The 26,547-nt window shown below is 37.4% G+C and overlaps 2 protein-coding genes and 1 pseudogene across 4 annotated transcripts; 2 read left to right on the top strand and 1 right to left on the bottom strand.

Moving 5' to 3' along the window:
- Nucleotides 1-145: 145 nt before the first annotated feature.
- LOC306834247 (MAP kinase-activated protein kinase 2-like) lies at nt 146-11,995 on the top strand (annotated as a pseudogene). The gene is made up of 7 exons: nt 146-208; nt 3,533-3,672; nt 4,867-4,931; nt 5,961-6,040; nt 7,009-7,133; nt 8,336-8,374; nt 11,973-11,995. The product of its transcript is annotated as an MAP kinase-activated protein kinase 2-like (transcript).
- Nucleotides 11,996-12,976: 981 nt separating this feature from the next.
- fmodb (fibromodulin b) lies at nt 12,977-15,300 on the top strand (the record flags this gene model as incomplete). The annotated part of the gene is made up of 2 exons (XM_079360434.1): nt 12,977-13,865; nt 14,855-15,300. 2 exons carry the CDS (start codon nt 12,977-12,979, stop codon nt 15,004-15,006), a joined length of 1,041 nt encoding a protein of 346 aa, XP_079216560.1. The 3' UTR covers nt 15,007-15,300.
- Nucleotides 15,301-16,674: 1,374 nt separating this feature from the next.
- Nucleotides 16,675-23,606, bottom strand: csf1b (colony stimulating factor 1b (macrophage)). 2 transcript variants are annotated; one of them, XM_079360317.1, is made up of 9 exons: nt 23,303-23,606; nt 21,609-21,728; nt 21,452-21,514; nt 21,169-21,339; nt 20,797-20,998; nt 20,563-20,699; nt 17,333-17,376; nt 17,207-17,244; nt 16,675-17,054 (listed from the first exon to the last, which is right to left on the bottom strand). In XM_079360317.1, the coding sequence occupies exons 1-8, from the start codon at nt 23,342-23,344 to the stop codon at nt 17,208-17,210; spliced, it is 816 nt and encodes a 271-aa protein (XP_079216443.1). In that variant the 5' UTR covers nt 23,345-23,606; the 3' UTR covers nt 16,675-17,054; nt 17,207. The 2 variants fall into 2 exon arrangements, with proteins under 2 accessions (XP_079216443.1, XP_079216444.1); XM_079360318.1 differs by having other exon boundaries at nt 17,207-17,241.
- Between the last annotated feature and the right edge of the window lie 2,941 nt (nt 23,607-26,547).

Raw genomic sequence — 26,547 nt, 5'->3', positions numbered from 1 at the left:
CCTGCTTCATCATCAGAAATGAAAACATCCAGGGCACAGTGGATGTAAACCTGTAGTTTAATATCGCTATAGTGCCCACCAGAACAGGAAGTGAAAAAGACAGCATGTTATTGTAAGAGGTGTTTATATTTCATGAGTCAGGTGGATGGGAATAAATGGCAGAGTGAGGAAAATATTCCACAAAGAGGGGGGGAAATATGCACTGAAACTAAACGTACTGAATTAATTTTTTAATTTTATTTTATTTTGTTTTTTAACAAACATATTATACATGAAATAAATGTAACCTACTAAAACTAATAGCTGGAAGCAACTTTGCATTGGAAATCCAAAAAAAGAATTGTAGGCCTATATGTGCTGAGAAATTTAGCATAACATTTTTTCTGCAGGTTTTTGCCTCCTGAACCACTGTCACAAGCTTTGAGTCATAGTGAAACATTATTTTATAAGATATGTGGGTCTGAATATGGAAAAAGGTGTTTGTATGAGTTAAAGATTGTTAGAAATTGCAGATCCCGCTGTCAAAATCAAATTTGAGTTTGACATATTTAACAGACCATTTTTTCCCCCACATTATTTTATACCAACAATTTTCTTCTTTATTTCCGTTTCCCTTTTTGGTCTTTGTGTTCTTTTTTTCTTCTTCTACTTTTTTCTCCTCTTTTACTATTTCTTTGCTTCTCTTGGCTCTTGTTCTTCCTTTCCTCCTAACTCATGTCCTTCTTGTTCTTGTTCTCCTTCATCATCGTCTTCTTATTCTTCTTACAATGTCTTAATCTAGTAAATCCAGTTGCTGCAGTTTTAATTGGATTTTGTTTTATGTATATTTTGCTTGTGTCTGCCAAATTTTACTTTCATGATTTAAGGTAAAAATCAAAGTATTATACGTTTACTTAACCTTACATGTATGGTTGCATCTCAAACATGATTCATTATTATGATGGGACATTTACAACAGTCACTGTGGCCTTTCTTGCTCCAAACTACTTGTTATCGACATTTCCTTGATCCAGGAAAGATGTTTCCCCATTCTTATGGACTGAACAGGATCAAAGCTTAGCTGTTGATGAAAACCAGTCATTATAGATCAAAGTTGTCTGTCCTTTGTCACAGTCTCAAAATGAGTTAACAAAAAAAAACAGGAGTATAAAAGGCTGAGCCCAAGATGTTACAGGATGTACACTGAGATGAAAGTTAAAAGATGCTCCTCTCTTATCTTTTTTTTACTCCAGAAAACCTGTCTCTCAAAGTTTCCTTCTTTTAAGTCCATGTAGCCAGTGGGGAAAGATAATAATATTACTCCACTGCATTCCTTTGGGATCATTTTGTCATTCTAAGAGTGTGTGTGATGCGCATCTAACTAAATAGTACCTCTGTTTGGAGTGAAAGGCAGTATTTAGAGTTAAAGTTAAGGTAAGGTCACTGCTTGCATCAGGTGCGAGTTACAGATTTTCTTCTTTTAGAATCCTGTAATTTTCTGGCATTTTTGTGATCATACACATTGTGCAGCTCTGTCAGGGTCTGTCTGTAAATTACATATTGTCCAGTGGCTGTGGCCTCTGGCTTAGTTGTCTGTGTTGTCCTGACTGTTTTGAAAAAGCACTGTTCACTTTTTCTGTTGAAATGATGCCAGCTAGACATGGAGAGGGCGGCATAACAGTGTCTAAAAGTAGCCTCATGCAGAGGCCTGAGATGTCTGAGAGATTATGACATCTAACTGGGAACAGCAGGACAGGACAGGGTGTCATGCTAGTTCATTTGCTGCTTTTATAAGACAGCGAAGGTGTTAGGAGATTGAAAAATAGTAAAGGAACAAACTTACAATAACATTTGTCCAGGCTTTTACTTGAGATATGCCACATCTGTGCAGGCTCATAATTCTTTTGATGACAGACACCCATTTTATCATCCACTGCACAGCAATGTTCTTTTTATTAAAGATAAAACAGTTCATCAGGTTCCAGGTTCTTTTTTAATTGACAGCCTAAGTTTGACTTAAATCCAAAGAAAAACATGAATACATCCAGTGATAAATACCTTTCATCCTGACTCACTGAATATCAGCAAACCTTTCATCCTTGTCCCCTTAATGGAGCTTTAATAAGTCCATAGGGCTTATCGGCTGACATTTCTGAAGGCTTTGAAGAAAGTGCGCGTCAGGAAATGAGAAATATTTCACTAAGAAACATTGTGTGTGGAAAAGACTTACAGTATCTAGTCAAGGAAAGAGTTGTTGCAAACGTCTCTCTGTAAATCACAGTCCTCACAAAAAGTCTGAAGGATGGAACAATTGATATCTATGAGGCTGCTACAAATGTATGCAGCTAGAACTGGAATACTGCACGTCATCATTTGTTCTTGTGATTTAAGATCAGCTATTGGCATTATGAACAGTATTCAGCTTGTTTTAAAGCCAAAAATGACATAACTGTCCACGTCCATTGAATTATCTCTGTCTGCACATACAGCAAGGAATTTGAGCTTTTTTGAATATTTCAAAACTAGTAATGTGCAGTTATGAGAATTTGCTCTATTAAAAAAGCAGTTTTAAAAAATGTAGAGATGACATATTCTTCCTACAAACTAAATACATCTGTTCATTCCCCATCTGGCAAGATATGCAATTCCCGGCTCACAGCAGGTGGGTTAAAAAAAAAAGCAGACTACTCAGACTACAAAAACAGACTACTCTACCCATCAAGGTTATTTGCAGCGGTGATTTATGACTAGGATCACAACTCATGATTGTAGTCAACCAACACCATGTTTTTTGGGGAAGTTTTAGCTAAACCAAAATAACAGGAGATTTTTCTTTGGTTGGACACTTTAGGCGTTCACTCTTTTGTTCTCTTTACCTCACCTCGTTAAAAATGACAATCTTAACACCAAATAGTTGCAAACAATTTTTCTTTGAATCAATTTAGTGGACACAGCATTCCTGCTGTAAAAATGTGCCTTTGATGGTAAAACCCCTGAGACTCATGATAGCTTTTGAACAAGTTAGTTATCATGTCAAATCAGACCCAGCCGACTTTCCTGATCCAACAGCAGCCTGATCTCAACTCCGCTCCATTCCGTCAGTGTTTTGTGGGACAGTATGTTCATCTTCAAATCAAAAGCAATGTTGTAAGAGATGTGCATATGTTAACGAGTCAGGTGGATAGGACTAAATGGCAGAGTGATAATAAAAATATTTTATACATGTAATAAATGTATAGGCTACTGAAATTGATCGCTGTAGGCAACTTTACATTGGATGCTTACTTATTTTAATAAGCTAACTGGAAATCCAACATATTTTTATGTATCCTACTTTTTTATTTAAGGGTGAATTGCCTTGTGTCAGATGGCTTTGAAAAAAAATAAACAGTGAAGCACACGATCATAAATAAAGTCATAAGGTATCTCATACCTTTACATCTGCTGACAATAGAAATCAATTCAGCAGGATTTGAATTTGAATGACGCCGTTTGTATTTAAAATGTCTCCCTGCTTTCTGACCTGCTCATTCCTCTGTTGTTTGTGTCTCAGAAGCTGCAGGATTGTCCAGAAGACAGACAGGAGCTGGAGCTCCATTGGAGGGTGTCACCTTGCCCCCACATCGTACCCATCATAGATGTTTATGAGAACCTCTGCCATGGCAAGAAGTATGCCCTTATCATCATGGAGTGGTGGGTTTTTTCCCGAAGGCACTCAGATATAATCGGAGCTAATGATGCATGTGTGGTCAGTGAAATTGGTAGCATGTGTTGACAAAAGTTTATTTACATTTTTCTTGGGAGTTGTTTATGGTATTAGTCAGTCTGTGGGTTGGTGGAGTCTCCTCTGATTTAATACACACCAACTGACAAGAGAAGTTCCCAGAACACTTCAGGGTCAAACGTAATTAGAGCAGACAGTCTTTTTTGTCTTAAGTATAATAAAGCATAATTAGGCTGGCACATGCTGTTCTTTCTTTGTTAAGGTAATCTTTGAAGATGGCTAGTTTTAGAAAGAAAAACCATTCCATTACAAGTGTCCACCGGAGCTAAAACATCATTCATGTTCCTGGGCAGAGCTGCTTTCTCAGGAACTAGCAGAACCATACCTTTAGGCTCTAGTGGCCACTTATAAAACATGTTGAGTTTGAGCTATTAACCGCCACACTGTATATATATATATATATACATATATATATATATATATATATATATATATATATATATATATATATATATATATATATATATATATATAATACAACTCAAAAGAACTGAAAGTAATTTATAAGAAAAGAAGAGCCTATGCATTATCATAAATCATGTAGCGCGAATTAGCAACTAGGTAGATTAATTTGTCAATTGGTGTTACTGGAGAAAAGCTGGGAGGGATAACAATATTTTTGCTGTACGAAATGTCAAAAAAAGACATTAAAAAACAAAAGGAAAAATCAAACTTTTCAGCCCGCGACCCCAAAGCACCAAAGCATATAATGGTGCTAGAGACTGCAGAATACCACACAATAGCCCAAACACCATCATATTTTGTACATAGTGTTAGATTAATGGGTGAAATATGCAATTTTAACCCCCACTTTGGTAAACACAGGTCTAGAGAACTTCCTAACCTTGAATTGTAAAAGTCAACAATGATGGAAAAGTATTTTGTATTTCAAATGTTTCATGCTTTAAGCTGTTGTAGATTTGATTAAGTGTTCTACAGAGCAGCAGCTTATTGTGTTGCGTTTTTGTTATTAACATCTTTCATTATCAGGTGGCTAGACATCTAAAAACATGGTATCTTCCAGTGATTAATTAGATTTAGTTTTTCTCCTTGGCATGTTATGCGTTATTGTACTTTAGCCCTTTCTGCTGTTTCCTTTCTAGCATGGATGGAGGTGAATCATTCAGACGTAGCCAAGGCAAAGGGAATTATGCATTCACAGAAAGCAGTAAATCTTGATTGCTTCACAAATAAAAAAAATAAGTTATTATCCAGATGGATTTCAGTTGTTGTTTTGACTTATATAAGCTTACTGGTGGTTGTGCTACATCCCACAGGATTCTGGGGGCAGCAGACATTATTTTCTTACAGTGCAGCCAAATTAAACATGTTGAGAAAAGTCAGACAATACTTGGTCCTTGTCCATCACACTATTAAGAATGCTGTATAAGCGTTCATACATTAGCTGTGACCTTAAATACCATTTTTCATATGGCTGAAGGAAAGTGAGCAGTAAACTGTGGAGCTGTTTGCAGTTTGAGGACATCTTACTAAAGCTCTAATAGTTCAATGTTGCAGTCAGAGCCACATAAAGAGGTACAGGACATGGTCAAATTTTCCTAAATGTGGTGATTTGTGTTTTTGTTCTTTGCCATTAAATACTTTAAACTGATCATTTTTAAGGTCTTAGATTATACCAACTATCTGAAAACCTTTGGATCAGGAAATTATGCTTTACATTTTCCTATTTTATTATCTGTGATTTTTTTTTAAAAACTAGCTAATTAATCAAGGTAATGAAAGATATTGTTGGTTACTGTGATTATCATAAATTGCAACGATAATAATATTGACACGAGATCCAGGGTTGTTTCCTTTAAGTCCTTTCTGTATGTGAACACATTCTTATCATGCAGAGATTACAGTAAACTAACAACAGAAACTGAAACACAATCAAAAGAGCTTTTATGTTGACACTTTTGGCACCAGATGTGAAGACATACAGTAGGTGTCAGGGAGGAAATATCATGTGCGAGTATATCAGCCGTATCATTTGATTTGTATGTTTATTGTTTAATCACCCAATATTATTTAAGTTCTGGGTGTCAGATGGGAAGTGTTGGGCCAGATGTGGCCCAGGGGTTGCCAGTTGATGATCACTGGTCTCGAGGATCTTTATCAAATTTAAAAATGTGCTCCTGGATACTTACCCGAATCTGCACATTTCTGTCTTAATACCATCATGTCTTTTCATCAGAGCCTTCCGACATTATGAAAAGTGTGGGAGAAGCTATTCTCGTCTTGCATTCCATCAACATTGGTCACAGAGACATCAAGGTAATTTATCCAGGATGTCAAAACTTGGAGCAGCAGATTCTTATTTTATGCAAATTGTTAGGTCCTCTGTCCTTACAATTACAAGACTTTGATGCAAATTACTTCTTTCATAAAGTTATTGTCATGTGCATGCTATAAGCTCATATTTGGTGTTAAGTAGCTTTTGGGTGAAATCAAATTGTTTTCATATGTACAGAAAACAATGTCTGGCAACTGAAGTAGGGCGACCAGAAAAACCTTGATGGAACAATCAGTTAGTTCCATTAAACAACTGTGAAAGTTTTCCCTCAAACATTTTTGTATTTTTTATCTTGAGTTGGTCACACAGACACACTTTTATTTATTTTCCGTGGTCTTAAAGGCTTTAAGAGTTCACTTTCACAAAACAAACAAGATTGCACAATGTGTTATTGTTCAATTATAGGACAATTTACCTCTAATTATTCCAATTCACACACAATATTGCTGGTTAATATGTGTACTTGAGTGGACTTCATACACTGAACTCCATCATGCAGTTGGGTAAAGTCCCTAGATGAGATATTTGAGATTATCAAAAATGACTTTGAAAAATTGTCTTTAGGGAAGAACGCAAACGGAAAAACATGCAACAGTGGTCTGTTTGCAGATTATACTGCAAAATGAAAAAAGTATAAAATTAATAGATTTCTGAATCGACATTGTGCACGTTTTTTTCTCTCATTTCCAGTAGCTCACCACTTTCCAGTTAATCGCCACAAGTGAAAATGTGCAAGTGTTACCTGAGATTTGTGGATAAACCTGAACAGAAGTGACAGCAGAGTATAGTGTTACAGCAGACATTATTATGAAACACAGATTGTTTGGTTGGTAATTGGTTTGTGTTGGCTTTATTTGTGAGTCTAATTTCTAGTCCTGTGTTTTCGTTTGTTAATGACCTGAGATTTGAGTATATGATAAGGTATGGTATCTGTTTGCTTTTCTTACAGCCAGAAAATCTGCTTTACACCTCCAAAAGGCCATGCCCTGCTCAAGCTGACTGATTTTGGGTTTGCCAATGAAATCACCATGATAAACTCATTAGCAACACCATGTTTTACCCCATTCTATGTCGGTAAGACCACACAAGCTATGTCCTTGTTTATCTACTGTATATCTCCAAATATGCAGCAGAATCAGAATCACAAATAACTGTTGATTGTGGCAACTTATAGCACGTTGATTTGTGCAGAATTTTCACTGCTACTGCTGCTTAAAGTTCCAGGTCATTCTGATCCCTTATCGCATCCCAGGTGCACAGGATAAAATATTGAGAGACTAATAGTTTCTACCCCAAGGTCACTGTAACACCAAATATCCCGGAGGAAAGAAATGTCATGTCACAATGTGTGCCTCAGTCTCTGAAACACAGTATTTCAGAAGTGCCTTGAGAGAATGTTTGACTGATCAGTGTTGATTGAGTAAAGAAGTCTTCTCCCGCACATTTTAAAACATGTGGTTTATATTATCCAATCCATTTTTCATCCATTTTTTATATATATCATTTTATCCACCAGACAAAAGTGTCTGTGCTGGATTAGTGGAAAGTCTACCCTGGCTGTACTCCTCTTTGTTTTTGCGAAGAGAGGGGGGGGGGCATTTTAATCTCTGGTATAATGTCTCTCCTGTGTGTGATTGTGATGCATCCTCTTTTATATAATATTAAATTGTTGTGATAAAGGGTTGTGTTTTTCTTCATCATTTTAAATAGAATAATGAATCTTGTTCTGGCCACAGGTACATTGTTAATCTGTGTAAGAAACACCCATGTGTTTTACTTTGCAATTTAACTTATTGGTGGATGCATAAACCCAATTACAGAGCTATTACAACAAATTCAGCTCGATGAAGTGACCTGATTGCCTTTTTGGTGTACACGGGTGTTACCCATTTATTTATGCTTCAACAAAGACTTTGAATGATGTAAGTTCCTGGGAGATTAAACCTCCTGATGTCTGTGATTTATAAGCAGAATAATTAATACGCATTTATTTCTTCCAGACAACCACTTGGGGATTAAGACAGACAATTTATTTGTTCTTTATCACCAGAATTGTTTAAATCATAATTTCCCTCCCTTCTCTCCCTGATGCGATTTTAAAAACAACAACAATCAGTACACTGTACATTTTGCATGCTGCATTGATCAAGGTTGTCAGGACATATGCTGTGATGAAGTTTAAAAAAGAAAGCTACAAATGCTATTTCAATGATCTGGATGTTTTTGGCAGTAATTTAAAACAAGTTAGTTCTTTGTTTCTCTTGATACTGTGGCAGATCCAGAAGTTCTTGATGCATAGAAGTATGACCGATCCTGTGACACACACCTTACATTTTTTCACATATGGTTCCGAAATGCTGCCCTTTTTTGCTCTGATTTACTTTTTTTCTACGTTGTTATTCATGTAAATGTTGTCATAGACATTTAAATCAAAGACATTGGGAAAATGTCCCACTTAATTGCAGGTACCTGAATGACTTGCAACATCCAGTATATGTCGCCCTTGAGCACCAGCATTACACCAAAACTAACTGCTATTTGGCAACCCCAACTTTTTTTTAACATGCATGATAAAGTTGAGAGTTTACTTTCCCCTGAATGAGACATGAGGCAACGTTGTTACTACACAATGCAAGCGATAAGAGGAAGTCTGCTTTTGAAGCAACAACGCTCGTGCATGTAAGTGAGCTGCATGGCTTTTGAGGGAGGACAGAGGGGAGGGTGTGGAGTGGGAGTACTGAGGGAATGCTTGTTTAAATTCTTGCTAGTTTTTGAAAATTACCAACCGTGCCTTTGATTCAGCAACATTCATTGCAAGTGGAGGAAAAAATTGTCCTGTGCTTAGGCTGCAGTTGCCTGTGGCCTACAATGTCGTGTTCACAGGCTAATGTTAGCGCACTTTAGTAAGTCATAATTCATATTGCACATACGTGACATAAAAATAAGGAGTGAGTCGGCAGTGTGTGGGGATGTTTTGAGTCATTTTGTTGCTATCTGTTGAGCCATTGGTAAAACAACCAACACCTGGAATTTGCGTCACAGACATTTGAAGATCCACATTTTAATAACACTGGGACAATTACAAGTTTTAATTTCTGATTTGATTGATTTTAGCTGTTTTTGCTTTTAACATTTTAAATTGTGAAAATTACTTTTACTCTATTTCTTTTTTGAAACTCCACCAAGCGGTCCACCACATGAGCAGCCTCCTGCATACACCCTGACGGAGGAGGTAAAGTGTCTTGCCCAAAGACACATGGGACATGCTGCTTGCAGGAGCTGGGGATCGAACCCTCGACTTTTCGGTTTGAGAGGAGACAACTATATGCCCACTGAACCATATATATACTATATATTAAAACATATATAGTATATAGCCTTTTTTTTAACTGTCTGTACTTCCTGTACTTCCTTTATTTTCTCGCTTAATGTGTTTTCTGAGGATTTAAATGTTTTTTTTTAGACAATATAGTCACTTTTGAACTATTTTGTTCGTGTTGTGTCCCTGTCTTTATTCTTCCAAAATATAATCCATACAATGAAAATGATGCAGATACTATGCATTCTGCCTTTGTCTGAACTGTGTTGATACATTAAACTGTTTTCTGTACATATAGGAGGAAATGATAAAATACCTTGCAACAGATAATAGTGGACTATGATCAAATGAAAATCAAAACTATTGAGGACTCATCAAAACCTCTATTGAGGAGAAGAAAGAAAACTAAAAACCTAGCTAGACAACCTCCAGGCTAGTCAAATGAAAAGTCTTTACACACACACACACACACACACACATACACACACACACACACACACACGGTTTTTATTTAAATCCTCACATGCTTTTAGTATTGTATAATGTATTTGGAGGACATAGAATGATTTCTATATGCCTGTAAATTATGTGCACCAAAGCAAATACCTAGATATGTTGTATGTCTACAGTAATATTTAAGGACAAGACATATGTTATGAAATAGCTACCCTGTGAGTCATACTCTGTCTGTTTCAACTTGTAGATGGTTCTAATTTTCTCTCTGTCTGCCATCTTTTTTTCTGAAATGTTTTTGAGTCTAAAATTATTGTAAAAGCCTGTTGCCTTCTGGGTATTGTAAAGAAAACAGAGGATGACTGCACAATTCATGTTTGAGTAATGAACGAGCCTTGCCAGAAACCACAATGTTTGTATTTCATGCTAATGTGACGTCACAGAGGATTCTACTTACCAAAAAATAGTGATTTCTTGACACACTGTCCTAGTTTACTGACTATTCTAATTTACCATGTTGAGCAATACTCATGTTTGTGATGCCTGTAAGGTGGGTGATAATTGCATTTGATTGGAGAAACAGTGCTTCTGACCTTACTCTGCGTGCTTTAGTGGCTTTGATTTTCTCAAAAGTAGTATAATATAATAAGTGGGTGTTTCTTCTTTTTTTTTAGTACCGTTGTGTTTAGAGTGGAAAGAAGGATTGCATTAAACTTTTAGATGCAGGAAGTGCTTAGAGACATGCTGTGGAAAATGTTGCACATCACTACTTTTTTGTGACCTGCTGAGGGACTGCAGATGTAAACTAGCTCGAATCTAACTCTGGTGCAATACATTAAATGGCAACATTTATGTTTAATAAAGTACATGGTCTCTTTACAAATAAAAGTTAAATGAAAAGAAATGTTATCTTCCTTATGTTCTTAATTAAACATGTTGATGTTCTCTTTAGTTGTGCGTGTTGTTTGGTCAGTTAGCTTTTCTAGTCATATTTCCTTCAATTCCATTGTTTCCAACAAACGATGAAGCGTTTTTTGGTAGCATGTCAACACAATTTACATTTGAAATAAATGAACAAAAAGCCATGCCATGGAAAGTAACTTAGAAATGTTTGGAACATTCAGATCAAATCAGATGACAATAACAAAACAATAACATAAAATAGCTACACAAATAACTGGTACATAACTTCCATGCATCCATCCACTCACTATCTTTATCGCTTTTCCTGTTCCGGGTCACAAGGGGTTGGAACCGATCCCAGCTGTCATTGGGCGACAGGCAGGGTTACACTCTGGACTGTACACCAGTCAATCACAGGGCTGACATATAATACAGTAACAGACAACCAGCCACACACACATTCTCCCTGCTTCTTTCCTTACATGGATTGGGATAAATAGTAAATTTTCTTCTGTTGTGTCTTTTGACATGTGCGGAACCAAAATGAAATGAAATGTTTCTTTTTAGTTGGCCAATAGGCTTAATGACATTAAGCAACTGTCCATTAAATTTGATAGGGCCACACATTTTAACAAAACACTCTGTAGCTTCTCAAATCCCTAAGCTGTAAGTGAAACACCAATGTGTTTTACATTAGCTTGTTTTCATTAAAAGGCAACCCCATTTGTAGTGTTGTCTAATTCAGTCACGACAAATAAATGTGATTTTGGCTCATCCTTTTTGGAAAGCAGATTGTTTTTGTTTTTTTAAACATGAGCCTTCTAATTACAAGATTATATGTTCAGTTTTTGCATCCTTTTTTGATTTGGACTTTATGTAGCCTTTCCGAGTATCACACAGAAAACAAGCAGTCCTGCCAAATTAAGAACATTTAAGAACAGGTCCGTCTGGAGATTTGAATCGTCTGTAGTTATAACTGAATGCACATTAATCAAAGGGTAATTCGTTTTTTTCCCTGCAAACATTTTACAGTTTATCCTTATGGTACAAATATAACAATGTTATCCTTTGCTATAAACAATAAGATAATTTTGCACCACTTTGGGGATAAATATACCTAAATATTATACTGTTGCTCTAATTTTTAGCAGGAGCATTTTTTGACCAAAGATTGTTGTGTTCTGACTGATAATCTGCCAGGTCTTTTGTGCTGATGAGTCCCATGTGTTTATCCTCAGGTCCCCTCTTTTCTCAGATTTGATGTAATAGTTTGTTGATGAGGGTCTATTACTTCTGAACAACTTCCATTTTTAAATCATCACATTGTCCTTCACTTCCTCAAAGGGCCAGGAAGCAGATTAGGAAAATAAAACAATATCTAAAATCTGTCAACAATTTTCGGAGCCCATGAATGGAGAGGCCTCTATAATGGAGGGATGACTGTGTTTTTGCCTGCAGGCACCAACAAAAACATATGTTAACTTTCTCCATGGTTTGAAAACGGTAATTTACAAACATAGGTACCCCAGGCAGGCAGGAACAGAGAAAGACAACCGAAAAAATGCTTAAGGACGAAGAGAGGGGACAAATAACAGGGTTTGTTATACCTCGCACATGTTTAAACATAGAGTGTATAATGAAGACAAAATCATGCTGCTACTTCAGAGTTACGTTTTAAACTTTAACAATGCTGCATTTTTTATTTGAGAAACACACTACCAATTAAAGCGTCTAGTAAGGTTCGTTAAATATATTCTATACCATGACCCCCCACCTACCCCAGCACAATAATAAAGCTAGCTAGGCTTCAAGTGGCTGCGCTAATGATAAGGTATGACACAGTAAGGGAAAACAAGGTTGTTAAAAAGCAGATGGCCGCACCAGTCCACAGATGGGATTGATATTGACATGGCTGCAGGTTATATGCTATACTTTAGGTTCTAGAAAGATGTATGTGCTTTAATGAGACTAGTTGGTGGGGGCTGCAGGGAAAAGGGGGTATTTACTTCATACCAACTAAATATTCCTGCAGTCTGAGAGACACAAAGGCGAGGAGAGCAAGGGAGAAGCGTCTTCTGATCTACCAACTGGTAGGTATATTGTACTGTACATTGTAAAAGTGCAGCAGAGAGAGTACACTCAGTCTTGGACCATTTTAAAGGTAGTCATCTAAAAATGAGTGTTTTTTTATTATTATTATTTGCTAATCAAGTCATATTCTAAAAAATTCCCATCAGTGATCATGCAGCCAGTGGTTCTCCTTCTTGTTATGGGACTTTTGGAGCTTGGTATCAGCCAGCATTACAGTCAGTTCCAGTGGCTTTCACAGCTGAGAGGACGACGGCGGCATGTCAGCTGGCAGGCCGAAGACATGGACTGCCCACTGGAGTGTGACTGCCCATCTGCCTACCCCACAGCTATGTACTGTCACGGCCGCAACCTGCAGCATATTCCCTACGTCCCTTCACATATTAAATACGCATATCTTCAGCGTAACCAGATCACAAGCATCCAGGATGGAGTGTTTGACAATGCAACAAATTTGGTGTGGGTTGTACTGTTTCATAACCAGCTGAACTCAGACAAGATTGGCAAGAATGTATTCAGCAAGCTCAAGAACCTGGATCAGATCTACTTGGATCACAATGAGCTTACACAAGTGCCTCCAAACTTGCCCAAGTCAATCACAACACTGCGACTTGGTCACAACAAGATCTCAAAAATATACCCAAACTCGTTTGAAGGGATGGCTAATCTCACCACACTGCAGCTCCAAGCAAATGCCATAGAGGATGTTGGAGGTGTGTTTAAAGAACTTAAGTCTCTCACCATGTTGGATATACGGAGGAACAAGCTGAGGAAAATCCCTGAAAACCTTCCCGAAAGGCTGCAGCAGCTCTACTTGGAGTACAACAACATAGAGAGAGTGCCAGCAGGATTTCTCTCCATGTATCCCAAACTGCACTTTGTCCGGTTGGCTCATAACAAGCTGACAGAGAAAGGTCTTCCTAACAATGTCTTTAACATCAGCACGCTGGTTGAGCTTGATCTGTCCTTCAATAAACTGGAGAAAATCCCTGTTGTTAGTAGGAACCTGGAGAACCTTTATTTACATGCCAATAAGATCAAAGGTATGAAAACTTTCTGTTTCTCAAGTTTTTAATTCTAAATATGTGAGTGACATCAAAGTCCCATTAAAATATAAAGTAATGTTAATCATATGACAGCATTTTTTTTTAATGCTTTTTAACACTCAAACATGATATTAAAACATATTAATAATATTATTTTAATGTGAATTGAAACCTTAGCCTTAAACTGAGCACATTAAAGTGTATTGATTATTAGAATAATCATTTTTTTCCCACCGAAAATGCTGTTGTTTTTTTTCATGCACTGTGGAGCCATGAGTAACAACCCTGAGCTAATGCTCTGGCTGCTCCAAGTTACTCATTTCCTGACCATTCATCTCAATTTCAAAATGTTGTGCTGGAAAAAATTCTTACTTAATCTTGACTTTTATTGTGTTAATGTGGTTTAAATTGTACATAATTAATTAAATCAAGTTGTACATTTATTTGGGAGGAAGAGAACTTTTATTTATCCTGTCTCCCCTGCCTGTCAGACATGGTGGTGGTTCAGTCATATTATTTGTTGTTGCAAGTTGTCACTGCTGTATGTGTAATATAATGAACTTTTTTTTTTTTTAAGTTCGCTTTCTCAGCTTTCCAAAACTTGCTCTTAAAGTTGCATTTGTTACACTTTGGGCCATGCCCAACAGTAATGTAACACCATCCATCTTTATCAGGGTCCAGACTGAGTGTGAAAAGAAGCTAGAAAGAAAAAAAACCAAAACGAAAATAGTCTTTGAAGGGGTTTTCTCTAATGAATTCAAATTTGGAATCTCGTACAGACTCATTACAAACTTTATAAGAACGATTAATTAATTACCTTTTAAAACAAGAAAAACTTGACTTAACTTTAATCGAAAGAATATTACACGAAAACAATGACTGAAATAACAGTAACTTTTTATTACAGGATTGTTTAATGTCCCAACATGAGTTCAGAGTGATCACTGACCTCCCACCATCATGTTTCTCCTCTTGTTGTGTTTTAGAATTCTCGCTGAGCAGTTTTTGCAGCACCACTGACATGAGAAACTTCTCCAGGCTGAGAGTGCTGCGCTTGGATGCCAACAAGATCAGAGCCAAAGACATTCCTGCCGAAGCCGCCTACTGTTTGCGGCGTGTGGCTTTCATTGATGTGTAACAACGCGTCCTGCTCTCCTGCGTGTGTTGTTGATGTATACTCCAATCATAAATATTACTGTTATGCCTGTATCATGTCAGCCACAATATTAACTGTATAATCTGCGAATCATTGGTGGGATTCAGTTTGGATCTTTGTCTCCACCGTGTGGCATAAAGTGATAAAACGGCAGGTCGAGCTCTCTTCATCATCTTCTCTGTAACGTGCTTCACCCATAATGAATGCATAGTTTCACGTTTACTCGTTGAAAAACATCGAACGTTTTGTGATCTTGTGTTTCTATCTTTATCAGGTAATATGACCCTCAAAATATGATCATGTTTTACCTTTGTGACAACCGTTATCTATCCCATACAATGTGTGCTTAATAAATAGTTGAAGCCGGTATGCCAATGTCAGAATTTTGAAATAAAAATTGTCCCAATTCAGTTTATATGCACACAACCAGAAAGTTATAAATTAATAATTATTAACAATTACAATTAATTAATTTTGCTCCATTATTACATTATAAACAAAAGTTTCCATTGTTGTTTTTCACTTGAACGGTGACCGAGATACAGTAATTGCAACGATAACAACTTCTGTTTTCTCTAATTTGAAGGGAATAGAGGCGGAGAGGCAGGCAGGGTGAAAAGGGGCGGCAGCTCCTCGACAGTTCTAACTGGTCTTAGGCAGTTCCAACATATTTATTGTTGAAGACAACTCGTCTTTTCATCTTCCACAGCTGACTTTAATCCTCTGCAGAAAGGCACTAAATTGAATTACAGGAATACTTTCCTTGTTTAGTAATGGAGCGATGTTTTGGGATGAAGAATGAATTACTGCTAATGCCACAGTAGTTTGCACACTAATAAGCAGTAACCTTCTGAAATCAAGGATGTTGCATATCATGTTAAATTGCAGGCTACAATTCTGCAGAGGCTTTGAGGTTGGACATTCCCCCCCTCCTCTCCTTCCTACACAGACTTAGAAAAAAGAAAAAAAAACCATAGCACATATGCACATGATCACATGGGAATCTTTTGACAGGAACTAAGACATTATGTAATTTTTTATTATTATTATAAAACACAAGGCTGGACCATCACTGAGTGACCAAGAGTGAAAGTCATCACAGCCCCTTACCCCCCTCACAGCCCCTTCTCTTAGTATTATGCTTTTTTTTTTTTTGCCAAAACCACCCAGCTCTTCACACCATGTCATCTTATGTGTTTTTTAATCAGAAGAAACTGAATGCGGCCAAGACAAATGTACTAAACAGCTATCTAATCTTATCCTATCAGATCCTGTCACACATTTCATGTGAAGCTGCAGCAGCAACTGCTGTGGATCTATGAATATTATTATCGAGCTCAGCTCAGCGGTGACCGACAACAGATATACTCCAGGGTGCAACTTGAACTATTCATACTGTTTTGCAATAAAAAAGTTCAATCTATCTATCTATCTATCTATCTATCTATCTATCTATCTATCTATCTATCTATCTATCTATCTATCTATCTATCTATCCATCTATCCATCTATCCATCTATCTATCTATCTATCTATGTATCTTCATCTAAACACAACTTAAAAGCAAGAGGATAAAAACTTTTCTATAGCTTCTATAATGATTCACTTGCCAGACAGCATTTTGTTACGTATTCAGTATAAATGTTTTTTTTATTATCAGTACAGAGATTGAATAAAGTCAAACTAATAAATAATTGTAGTATTTCGCAAACATCATTATAAACATTTGGTTAAGTGGTAGGAAATGGAGACACATTGTCAAACATATATCATACATAACTAGTGTAAAAATAAAACTTTTTAGTGAACTTGAGAAGAAATATGTAATACATAACGCATAAACATTATATACATAGCATAGTTTGAAAAATAAGTTCCGTAAGTTCTCAGTCAAAGCCAAGCTTCTGATTAAATAGCTGAGCATGATAAGTTGCACATACGATACTGATATGGAAACTTGATCATGGTGGGTAAAATATACAGCTTCACATGTGCTCCTTCTGCTGCTGCAGTGATGTGTTCTTGAAGACCTGTGGGGAAAGAGAATAACACATAAAATCTAAAGATGTATGTGGTCTGCTTTCATACTTTACATTGAGGCTGACCCAAGTGTTTGTTTAATAGTTTCCAGCTCTTGCTGCAGTCTTTACTATACTTTACCATAGGGGAGAACTGTACTCACATTATTGTGGCTCCATCTCTATGTCTTGGAGGTCTCTGCTTTAATCCAAATGACAAAAGTATGCATTAGTTCACTCAACACATAACAGCTGATTGCTTTTCATTGTATGCTTCAGTGTGTTCTTACCTTGAGTTTGTGTATGATATTGATCTATGTGGGTTGAGAGTTTTCTGTTTTGGAAAGAAAAGAGCTTATGAAATAAAACCCACAGGCCACATGTTGAGAACTACAGGGTTGTTGGCAAAGTAACGCACACACACAAACACATCTTGGTGTTAGAGTATTTACCATTTGCACCAAAAAAAAAGGTCATTTATTTTAATAATATTTTAAAACGTATCAACTCTGGAATACAAACTTCATTTTTCAAACTTTAGTGTTTCTGTATGTAGTAAACAAACTAAAAAACGCTTTCAAAGAAACAGAAGCACCTTTCTTCTAAGTTAAAATCTATACTTTGGTTATCACTTAGGAGTTCTTAACAATGTGATGTTTACAGTATTTGGTATTTCCCTGTAGACAAAGAAAAGCTAACTCCTTGTTCTGAACTAGTGGGTGGCAACTGACATGGGTCACAGATCAGTTGAGAAAGGAACACGGCCAAAATAAACCTCTGCAAGGAGAACAGTGAAGCAGTGAGAAGTCAAATTCGGACTGAATCCTTTAATGAGACCATTACCTGTTTTTCAGATGTGGTTTTATAATGATTCACTACTTGCCAGACAGCATTTAGTTTTGTTTTGAGTGTAAATGTTTTTTTTATTATCAGTACAGTGATTGAATAAAGTCAAACTAAGACATAATTGTAGTATTTTGTAAACATCATATGTAGACAAAGTCAAGCTACCAAAATTAACCTCTGTGAGGAGAACAGTGCAGAAAGAGGCCATTTGTTTTGTACTAAAAGGAGCCGTATGTTTGGCTCAGATTTAAACCTTCATGCAGTTAAATGCTTGGCTCCAGTTCAGTTTTTTTTTTAAATCAATGCTGCCTTATCAGCCAAAAAAGTTGCAGGTGTGCAGAGTTTGCATGTGTTTGAGACAGCTTACAATTTATTGCTAAGCTATAGCTGTGAACTTGCTCACAGGCCTCTGGTTGTAGCAACAGACATTACATCAAAGCATAGAAAGGTATGACCGATTGTTTCTTCATGCACATAAACCAAATAAGTTACGACTTGAGAGGAAGTGACACAGACCCTCCACAGACTATAATTACACAGCTCATTCCTATCACAGCAATCCTTTTAAAAAATGAATAAGCAATATTATCTTACTTCAAATCACTGACCAAAATTTATAATTTTGTAGGATGAATGGGGTTTTATATCCACCAGAATTCAGTTTCCCCTAGTGGCCAAGAATTTCTCATATCGTCCACTTCCTAACATTATTGAGAGTATATTGTATCCTCTGTTAGCCCCACAATCTCACTGAGAACACATGACGTTAATTAAAGTCAGAAAGGGGTTTGGTGATTCAGTCTGGAAGGGGGATAGTTGGCAGGGCAACATTTGCTCAAACACTGTGGCAAAAAGCAGCCGAGACAGGAAATAAAGTGATACAGGCAAAGGCTACAGCAAATAGCTTTGCTAAGGTCTACAGCAACAGTGGCATTCCACAGGTAGAGGTGGATGCACTTTATATGAAAGCCCTTTATTGTCTGTCTGTGCACTCATTGCCAACTGCAGTTAAAGATATCATGATAAATACTAAATATTGTTACAAACTGATGTATGACAAAGACACATTACTCTTAAAGATTTTCACTGGGTTACTGATATTAGCGTTAAGATTGAGCTAACGAGCTGATTAGGAACTGCTTCCTTATGTTACTGATTTTCTTAAAACGAGAGACAACAACATTATTTCAGTATGCTAGTCGTGGTTAGACTAACCCAGCAAAAAAGATGCGTTGCAGAACACTATCTGGTAGCTTGTTAGCTTGTTTTATTCACCTAGACTAATAAGGTTAGCTAAACTAACAGGAAGCTGACTTCTGGCTAATAAAAGCTGTGTAGATCTATATCATAAGGTACCAAGTCTTCATATTGCTTTTGCTCACATAGCTTATTTTTCATTGTTTTGCATTTGTTTGTTTTATAAGGAATTATTAGTAATTGCATACATGTTGTTCTTGATAATAAGAATGAACGTTTCAGCAGTAACTGGGTATCAATTTGTTTTTCTGTCGCTATATTATAGATAACCTGCTGTGAACAATCCAGCCCATAAAGTCTTGTTATTTGGCATTAAATCAGGTTGCATTCTGAACAACACAGGTTCAATTAATGACAGGAAGAAAATAAAAGCTCTCAGGTGTGATTGTCAGCAGATTCTCGTAAGTGTTGCTGTGATCCTGCTAGCACATATAAAGTCTGAAACTTTTGTTTTGAGAAAAACAGCTTCTGACTAACCGCAGGCCTGACACCTCTACACAACTGCTCGTAATAGATCCATTGGTCTACCACTTGTGTGGAGGTCTGACGTGATTATATGCGGAAAGGCAGTGACGTAAGCTTCCCTCTTGTGTGCAATCTTAAATCCATCCGCTGCCGCTTTTCCAAATCATCATGCCATTCAGCATGCTTGTTAAAGAACCAAACACATTGTGGCACTGTGTGATTCTGCAATGTCGGTTAAGCAGAGGGAGATTAAAAAGAAGCTTATTGAATTTGACAAAGTAAACCAAACACAAACTTCAAACCGCTTCACCACCATCCCAGACTTTTAGACAGACTGAAAAAAAAAATAATAATAAAAATAAATTCCAGATTTTATGAACAGCTCATTAGCCCACCCTAAATTGAGTCTTATGCAAATGTTTGACGTCCCCACCAGTTTAGCAAGCCTATTAACATATGTTTGCTTTCTACAAACAGGAACAGGAAAAAAACTGAAGCTAAAGTTGTTTCAAGGTTTTACTTCATTTATCTTTCAAGTTTTTAGTACAACTTTAGGCCTCTTCAACCTTAAATCGTGTTGTTCGATGCTTAAATTATGTTTAGGTTATGACCTAGAGGTAGAGATACATTTGGATTGTGAGCCCTGGACAAGTAAAAAGCAATTTTCTGCATCTGAAATAATAGCTGATGGCTATGCAGTTTAATGCAATCAGACTTTAGTGCATTTGCTGTTGCAAAACAGCACTTTTGCTCTCACAGCCTCCACCTTGTTTTGTTATGCTCTGTATTTACCAGCTAGGGCGGACTGGTCTTTCTGCAAGAGGGAGTTCCCCAGAGAACACAGCCAAACAGCCAAGGCCTAGCTCCTTTATTGCACTATGATAGGAATGCATGGCTAGACTTTATAAGGGCACATGTGAATTAGGAATTAACAAAACAGAAGCATTGGTACCTTTTGTGTGATGAGACAGTAGATTGTGAGGATGAACAGCAGTCCTCCACAGATGGAGGCAATGATGAAGCCAAGCTTGTACAGGTCTCTGTCTGACCTCCTGTGTGAGGCCTTCTCTGAATTGATACCGAAACTTTCTGTAGAAAAGGACACGCTGTATGTCATTATATGTCTCAGTGGCCTCAGATATCTGTGTAATTCATCCAAGTACTTTCTAGAAGATAATATCCCCACCGGTAAAATGTTCTGTTGATGACTCAGTAAACGGCTCTGTCGTCGAGCCAAAGGTTTCTGTGTATTCTAGCTGGCAGTGCCAATCGACTGGTGCATCACTGGTTGTCACAAGTTCCCAGTAGGCAGACAACACCTCTGACGCCCTCTGCAGCGCCTCGGACGGAGAACCTCTATACAGCATCTCAAAATTTTCTGGCTTATCCTGTAGCAAATTCCCAGACAATACTTTAAATGTTTTTCAGATTTATCTGTTCTTCCTTGGCAGTTCCTTTTATCACATACTTCTTCGCTATGTTTCAGATTATATAATGTTTCAATCCTCTCAGTCCAAAAAAAAAAACAATCTACAGGATCTCAGAATCCCAGACTCACCTCAACCTCCTCATTAATCTGAGGGACACATTTCTGAGAGTAAATGTTGAGGATGAGGGCCCTCAGGGACTGAACGTAGCCGTCATTGACTGACCCTCGATTGTATTTGAAGTGGGTGGTTAGAAGCTCCAGGATCCACGGTAAAGCAGCTTTAACGAAGCAACATTTGCTCTGTGGGAAATCAGAGTGTGAGGTCATAAACTAAACATGTGATACAGTTAATGGAAAGTTTTAATCAAATGCCTCAGGAGGAAAAAGCCCCATAAAACAAATGTTACCCTACCAAACTCCTCCGCTCTGTGAATGTGTAGGTGATGGTGCACCCACTTCTTAACTGATTATCCATCTGCAGAGAAAACAAAAGGAAAACTTCAATCCATGATTGGGGGCATCTTTTTGTAATCCAACATCTCTGCTTTTCCTGATGATTCGACACCTACCAGATGTCTGACTGTCAGCAGGTGCTCCCGAGTAATGGAGTGTCTGCATGGACCAGGGACCTCAGCCATAGTCAGAGGGAAGCTCAGGAACATAAGTACACACAGACACTTTACCTGCAACTGACACAACCATACATTATCTTTACATCCCTCAGCTCCAATACACAAATGCACACATACACACAACAAACTTTCCTCAGCAGGACAGCTCCAAAAAAAATATGCAAGAAAAAAAAGCAAGCCGTCAAACTAAACCACAGCGTCATTAATGGCAGATATGGCATCTCAAACCTAACCATTCCAAGCTGAATAGATTCCAAAAAGCAGTCACTTTCCCCTCCAAAATCGTTATCATGAGAGTTCACTTATAAATCATTTAACTAGAATAACAAAGTTCAAAGCAATGTTCAATGGAATTTCCTCTTCATCATGCCAAAACCACTTTTGAAGTATATGCACTTGAGCATTCCATTTCCAAACACAATGTACTTTACAATGTTTACATAAAGTGTGAGTGAACATGAGTAGCTGCTCAATTACAAGAAAAACACCACCTTTTCTTCACCTCTGCATGTTATGTTTGTTATTTATGACATCTATGGGTTTCATCTCAGGCATGAGGTTTTTGCCGCGACACCTCCAGTAGCTAAGGTTTAACTGTGTTTGACCTCAAAGGAACTGAGTTTGGTGTCAGACTAGTTCCAGTTCAGGTCACAGTGCCATCTACCATATAAAGCATGGCTTGGCAGAGATGTATGCAGTGACTTGAAGGATTTCTACTACCAAGCACCTTTTGGCAACTGTTACAGTGAAATGGGCTCCAGATGGACTTCTACTGAGGATTAAAAGATGAAGGGACAAGCATATGTTTTTCACACTGCGGGCCATTTGTCTGCCCTGAGAGGAATTCATGATAATCAACCCTTTGACTCATTTGACCCCTGCTATTGCAGCAGTCAAGACAGATGCTAGAGAAAGACTAAACTGGAACAAAACACAGATTTATCTGTTTCCTGCTCAACTTCTGAGATTTATTAAGACACAAAAGACAATTCTTCAAAAACCACAAGAGACAGCATGTATCCCGTTCGTTATTTGTTGTCTGTTCCTCATATTACACCAAGCTGTAAAGTTTAACTGTTTATTTTTCCTCCATTGATCACTTCCATTGATTTCCCATGAATCTTGGCTGAACAAAATGTACATGCAAATGTAATGCTGCAACCTGAAGGCGAGGAAACAAATCTTGTGACAGAGAAGATTTAACTATAAAATCCGATAAAAAGTAACAATCTGGTGAATATCTCATTTGAAACAGCAAAGATGGAACCAATGGTGGTTCTCAAACTAAAACAAGATGCCCTGTGTGAGCCGAGGGATCATCTTGCCAGCTTCTGACTACTTTTGGGAACCCACTAGATGATTGATGATGAAACATAATGGAATTAATGTAATCTAATAAAACTATTGATGTGACTGGTATGCAGGAGCACATGATGCAAATGTCACCTGTCACATGACTGTTTTTCTTCATTTTGTCTATGATATCTTTATGTAGGTCAGCAATCTCCACAATCAAGCAAGAATGCTCCATCAACCAGCACAAACATCCTCTGGTCTTTTCCTGCATGCAGTCCTAAGAGTTTTTGTAAATGCACTTTCTTTGTAGCAATTGTAGAAAAGTTCTCACCTACCTTTGCTTTGCTCTGAATAAGGGTTGACACAAGGATGGTCATCTGGTACGTGTTTGGCAATGGAAAACACCAGACTCCTCTGTCACATACATTGAAGCAAAGAGATCCTGGTCATATAGTCAGTTCCACTCCAACGAAAGGAATTTGCAGATCAGGGAAAATGTAACTTCGTCATGTGCTGCTGTTCTTCAATGCATTGCCTGACGTGCTCCTTCTGCACAGAGTGAGTTCAAAAGCAGACTAACTGTTTTAGCTGACAGACAGCCCTTTTTAAAGACCTCCCACCTCTCTTCTGTATGACAGCTCTCTGAGTCCTGTGTCGCAGCAAATGTGTTATGACAAACAGTTTTTCATGTTGTAGACTAAATAGAAAATGTGTTCTTTCTTTGGTCCAATATGTGGGCGAAGAGTCTACTTAGGGAATAACTTTGACCAAAAAAAGCTTGTAGGAGCTTCAAGTTTGTTTTGTTCTTCTTCTTGAAACTCTATATCTCTGGAAAAAATGCATTTAAACGTTTTTCCTTGCATGAACTCTCAGAATAACAATGTTGATTAGGAGCAATGCCCCATTGTTTTCCCCAGGAGACTAAATCCTCCGATCAAATGGACATGCTGGGCAAGAAAAATAAGAAGCAGTCATCATTCAGAGAGAAGATCTGCACATCCCTGTGGGGGTCCCAAGAGGTAGTCCGACACAGCAGATGTTTCATGCTGTTCAAGAAATCTAAATCTTTCTCTTTTTTATTTTAACGTCATAGTGCACCAAAGGAAAGTCCGATTTTTGTTGTTGTTGGGGCAGTGGGTGTGTCGTCTGCCACTATTTGTAAGACCCGGCCTAACCCTGAGAGACACAAGCTTTTGACGAGGAATTCTTCTCATAACAGTTCAATGGACTCCTACAGAGGGAAATAACAAATTTGGCCTGGAATCCATTAACACAGGAAATGAATTCTCACACATTCCTACACCTTAAATCGTAAACTGATGTATAAGAGTAATTTATTGCTGTTGTACTGCAAAATGTGCTGTTTTTATTTTTAAGCCATGGTGGGATGTAACTATTTACATGTACTCAAGTACTGTAATTAGTTTGGTTTGAGGGAAGCTGTTTCTATTTTGTGCCATTTTTGTACACCATTCACTCAACTGCATTAAATGCTTTTTTAATGCAGGATTTGTTACTTTGTGGTGTCATAACTTTAGTCAGCCTTGTAACTTTTGCTAACCAGATTCCACAGGTAGATATATGAGTAACACTAGACATAGTGCAGCAGTACAGTCTCTTTAAAGGAGCCATTACATAACTTAATAACTTGTGTTTTCATTAGGTCAAATGTCAGGCACATTAACCCAGATGAAATTACCCCTTAAATGCTTCCCCTTATACGAGAAGCTGTGGATGCAAAGCCACTGAGTGTACTGAAGGGGTCAGAATAAAATGGGAAGCCTGGTGTTACTCGTTAGTTTACCATTTGTTGAACAATGTCATGAAAACAACAACAACAGAAGAACAAACCAACAACTGCATCAAGATCTTACAAGAGTATTAGCTGTGTTACCAATGCGATCGTCTTTCCTTTTCTGAAATACTGCCATTAAAGTGTAGCCCAAAATAGAAACCATTAAACAACCTAAAGGCCAATCATTCTCTGTTGCCAAGCCTTTTCAGGAAATAAATTAAGCATGTGCATTGGTGCATTACTTTACATTAGTGAATGTTTTACTCAATTCTTCAAATTATTTTGTTTTTATGCAGCAAAGAAAGGCAAGGCAAGGCCAGTTTATGTATATAACACATTTCAACAACGAGGCAATTCAAAGTGCTTCACACAAGACATCAAAAGCATCATGACAGAGGAAAGAAAAGACACATTCAAATTTAACATTTAAAAATCACTTAAATTATTAAAACTTAAAATATGTTTAAGTAAAAATAATTCAAATAAAATTTATTAAAATAAGCATACTGTGCAGCGTGAAAGATTCACTGCAATAAAGTGTTGTTGAATAAATCATACGGTTTCATCACCCGGTCCAAAGGAATGGTTCGATATCCACAGTATGAATGATTTTTGCTTACGTTAATATCATACCAGTTATTTTGTCATGTTTTTTTTTTCTAGGTTTGTGTGTTTTAATAAAATTGTCTGACTTTTCAGTACATAAAGCTGTTTGGGTGAAGAAGGCTTGTAGGAGTGATTTCCCATTCCAACATGTCTTTGATGTGGCCCTTCACCGCCAATCACTCACCAATTCAAATATAAGTTTAGTTTAAAGCCCTGATAAGTTAATCACTCACCCACTTTTATATAGGTTGAGTGAGCCTTGACAGTTAAACGAATTGGATATTAGACTAGATGTCAGTTTATGATAAGAAACAGGTAGAAAGTGTCTTTCCCTACAGAACAAAAGGATTCGGGAGTATGATGCACCAATGAGAGAATGGGAACCACACATCAAGAGACGCATAATTTGGAAAGTTTCCCCAAGCGGAGGAAGGAAACCGCACATTCTCAAATGCATAATTTGGTTAGATATTCTCTTTCTTATGTATAAAAGGGTTCGGGGAAAGATAGTCGGGGCTCAGACTTCACGAACTGACCAGGTACCTGTCTGTCGTCAAGCACACGTAGTGTTGAACCCAGAGACTCTGTAACTTGTATTCTTGATTCATCAGGTTAATAAACTCTGTTAACCTGAAAGAGATGCCTGCAGTCATTCCCATCAAAAGAATACGCGGAGAGATTTCAGGTAATTATTTGAAGGAGTCAGATTTCTATTTACAACATTTAGGAAAAGGATAAAATAGGCAAGTTTTATCCAACAGTCTGTAACCTGGATTTAAAAGAGCTGAGTGTTTCAGCGGACCTGTAGACCTTTCTGGGAGTTTGTTCGAGATAGAAGGAGCATAGAAACTGAAGGCTAGCTGTCAATGTTTGGTTCTGACTCTCAGGACAGACAGCAGACCTGTACCAGACGACCTGAGCGGTCTGGATGGTTTGTGATGGATCAGGAGGTCACTCATGTATTTTTTAAAGAAATTAATTTAAAAGTAGTGTCTACATGATCACATAGGCAGACATTTTTTTGTAACAAGGAATCATTGGTTATCAGAGCTGAAGAGTGAAGTAAACTAGGCCACTTGTATAAATAGTGAGCATGGCGAGTCCTATGTTGGAACCACTTCCAGCATCCAGAAAAAGTGCAGATAAATAGAAACCTTCAAAGCAGGAATTGCAGTCTAT

This window comes from Symphodus melops (genome assembly GCF_947650265.1).
Source record: "Symphodus melops genome assembly, chromosome: 13".
Classification (NCBI taxonomy): Eukaryota; Metazoa; Chordata; class Actinopteri; order Labriformes; family Labridae; genus Symphodus; species Symphodus melops.
Note: the sequence above shows the minus strand (reverse complement) of the source record. Positions and strands in the feature narration are given on the sequence as shown.

What these genes read in the sequence shown, in the direction of transcription:
- csf1b (XM_079360317.1), bottom strand. Translation starts at nt 23,344, where the DNA reads ATGACCATCCTTGTGTCAACCCTTATTCAGAGCAAAGCAAAG. An exon ending in TGCTGACAGTCAGACATCTG is followed by an intron (nt 21,515 to 21,608) that starts GTAGGTGTCGAA and finishes TTTTCTCTGCAG; the next exon opens with ATGGATAATCAGTTAAGAAG. An exon ending in ACTGTCTCATCACACAAAAG is followed by an intron (nt 17,377 to 20,562) that starts GTACCAATGCTT and finishes TTTCCAAAACAG; the next exon opens with AAAACTCTCAACCCACATAG.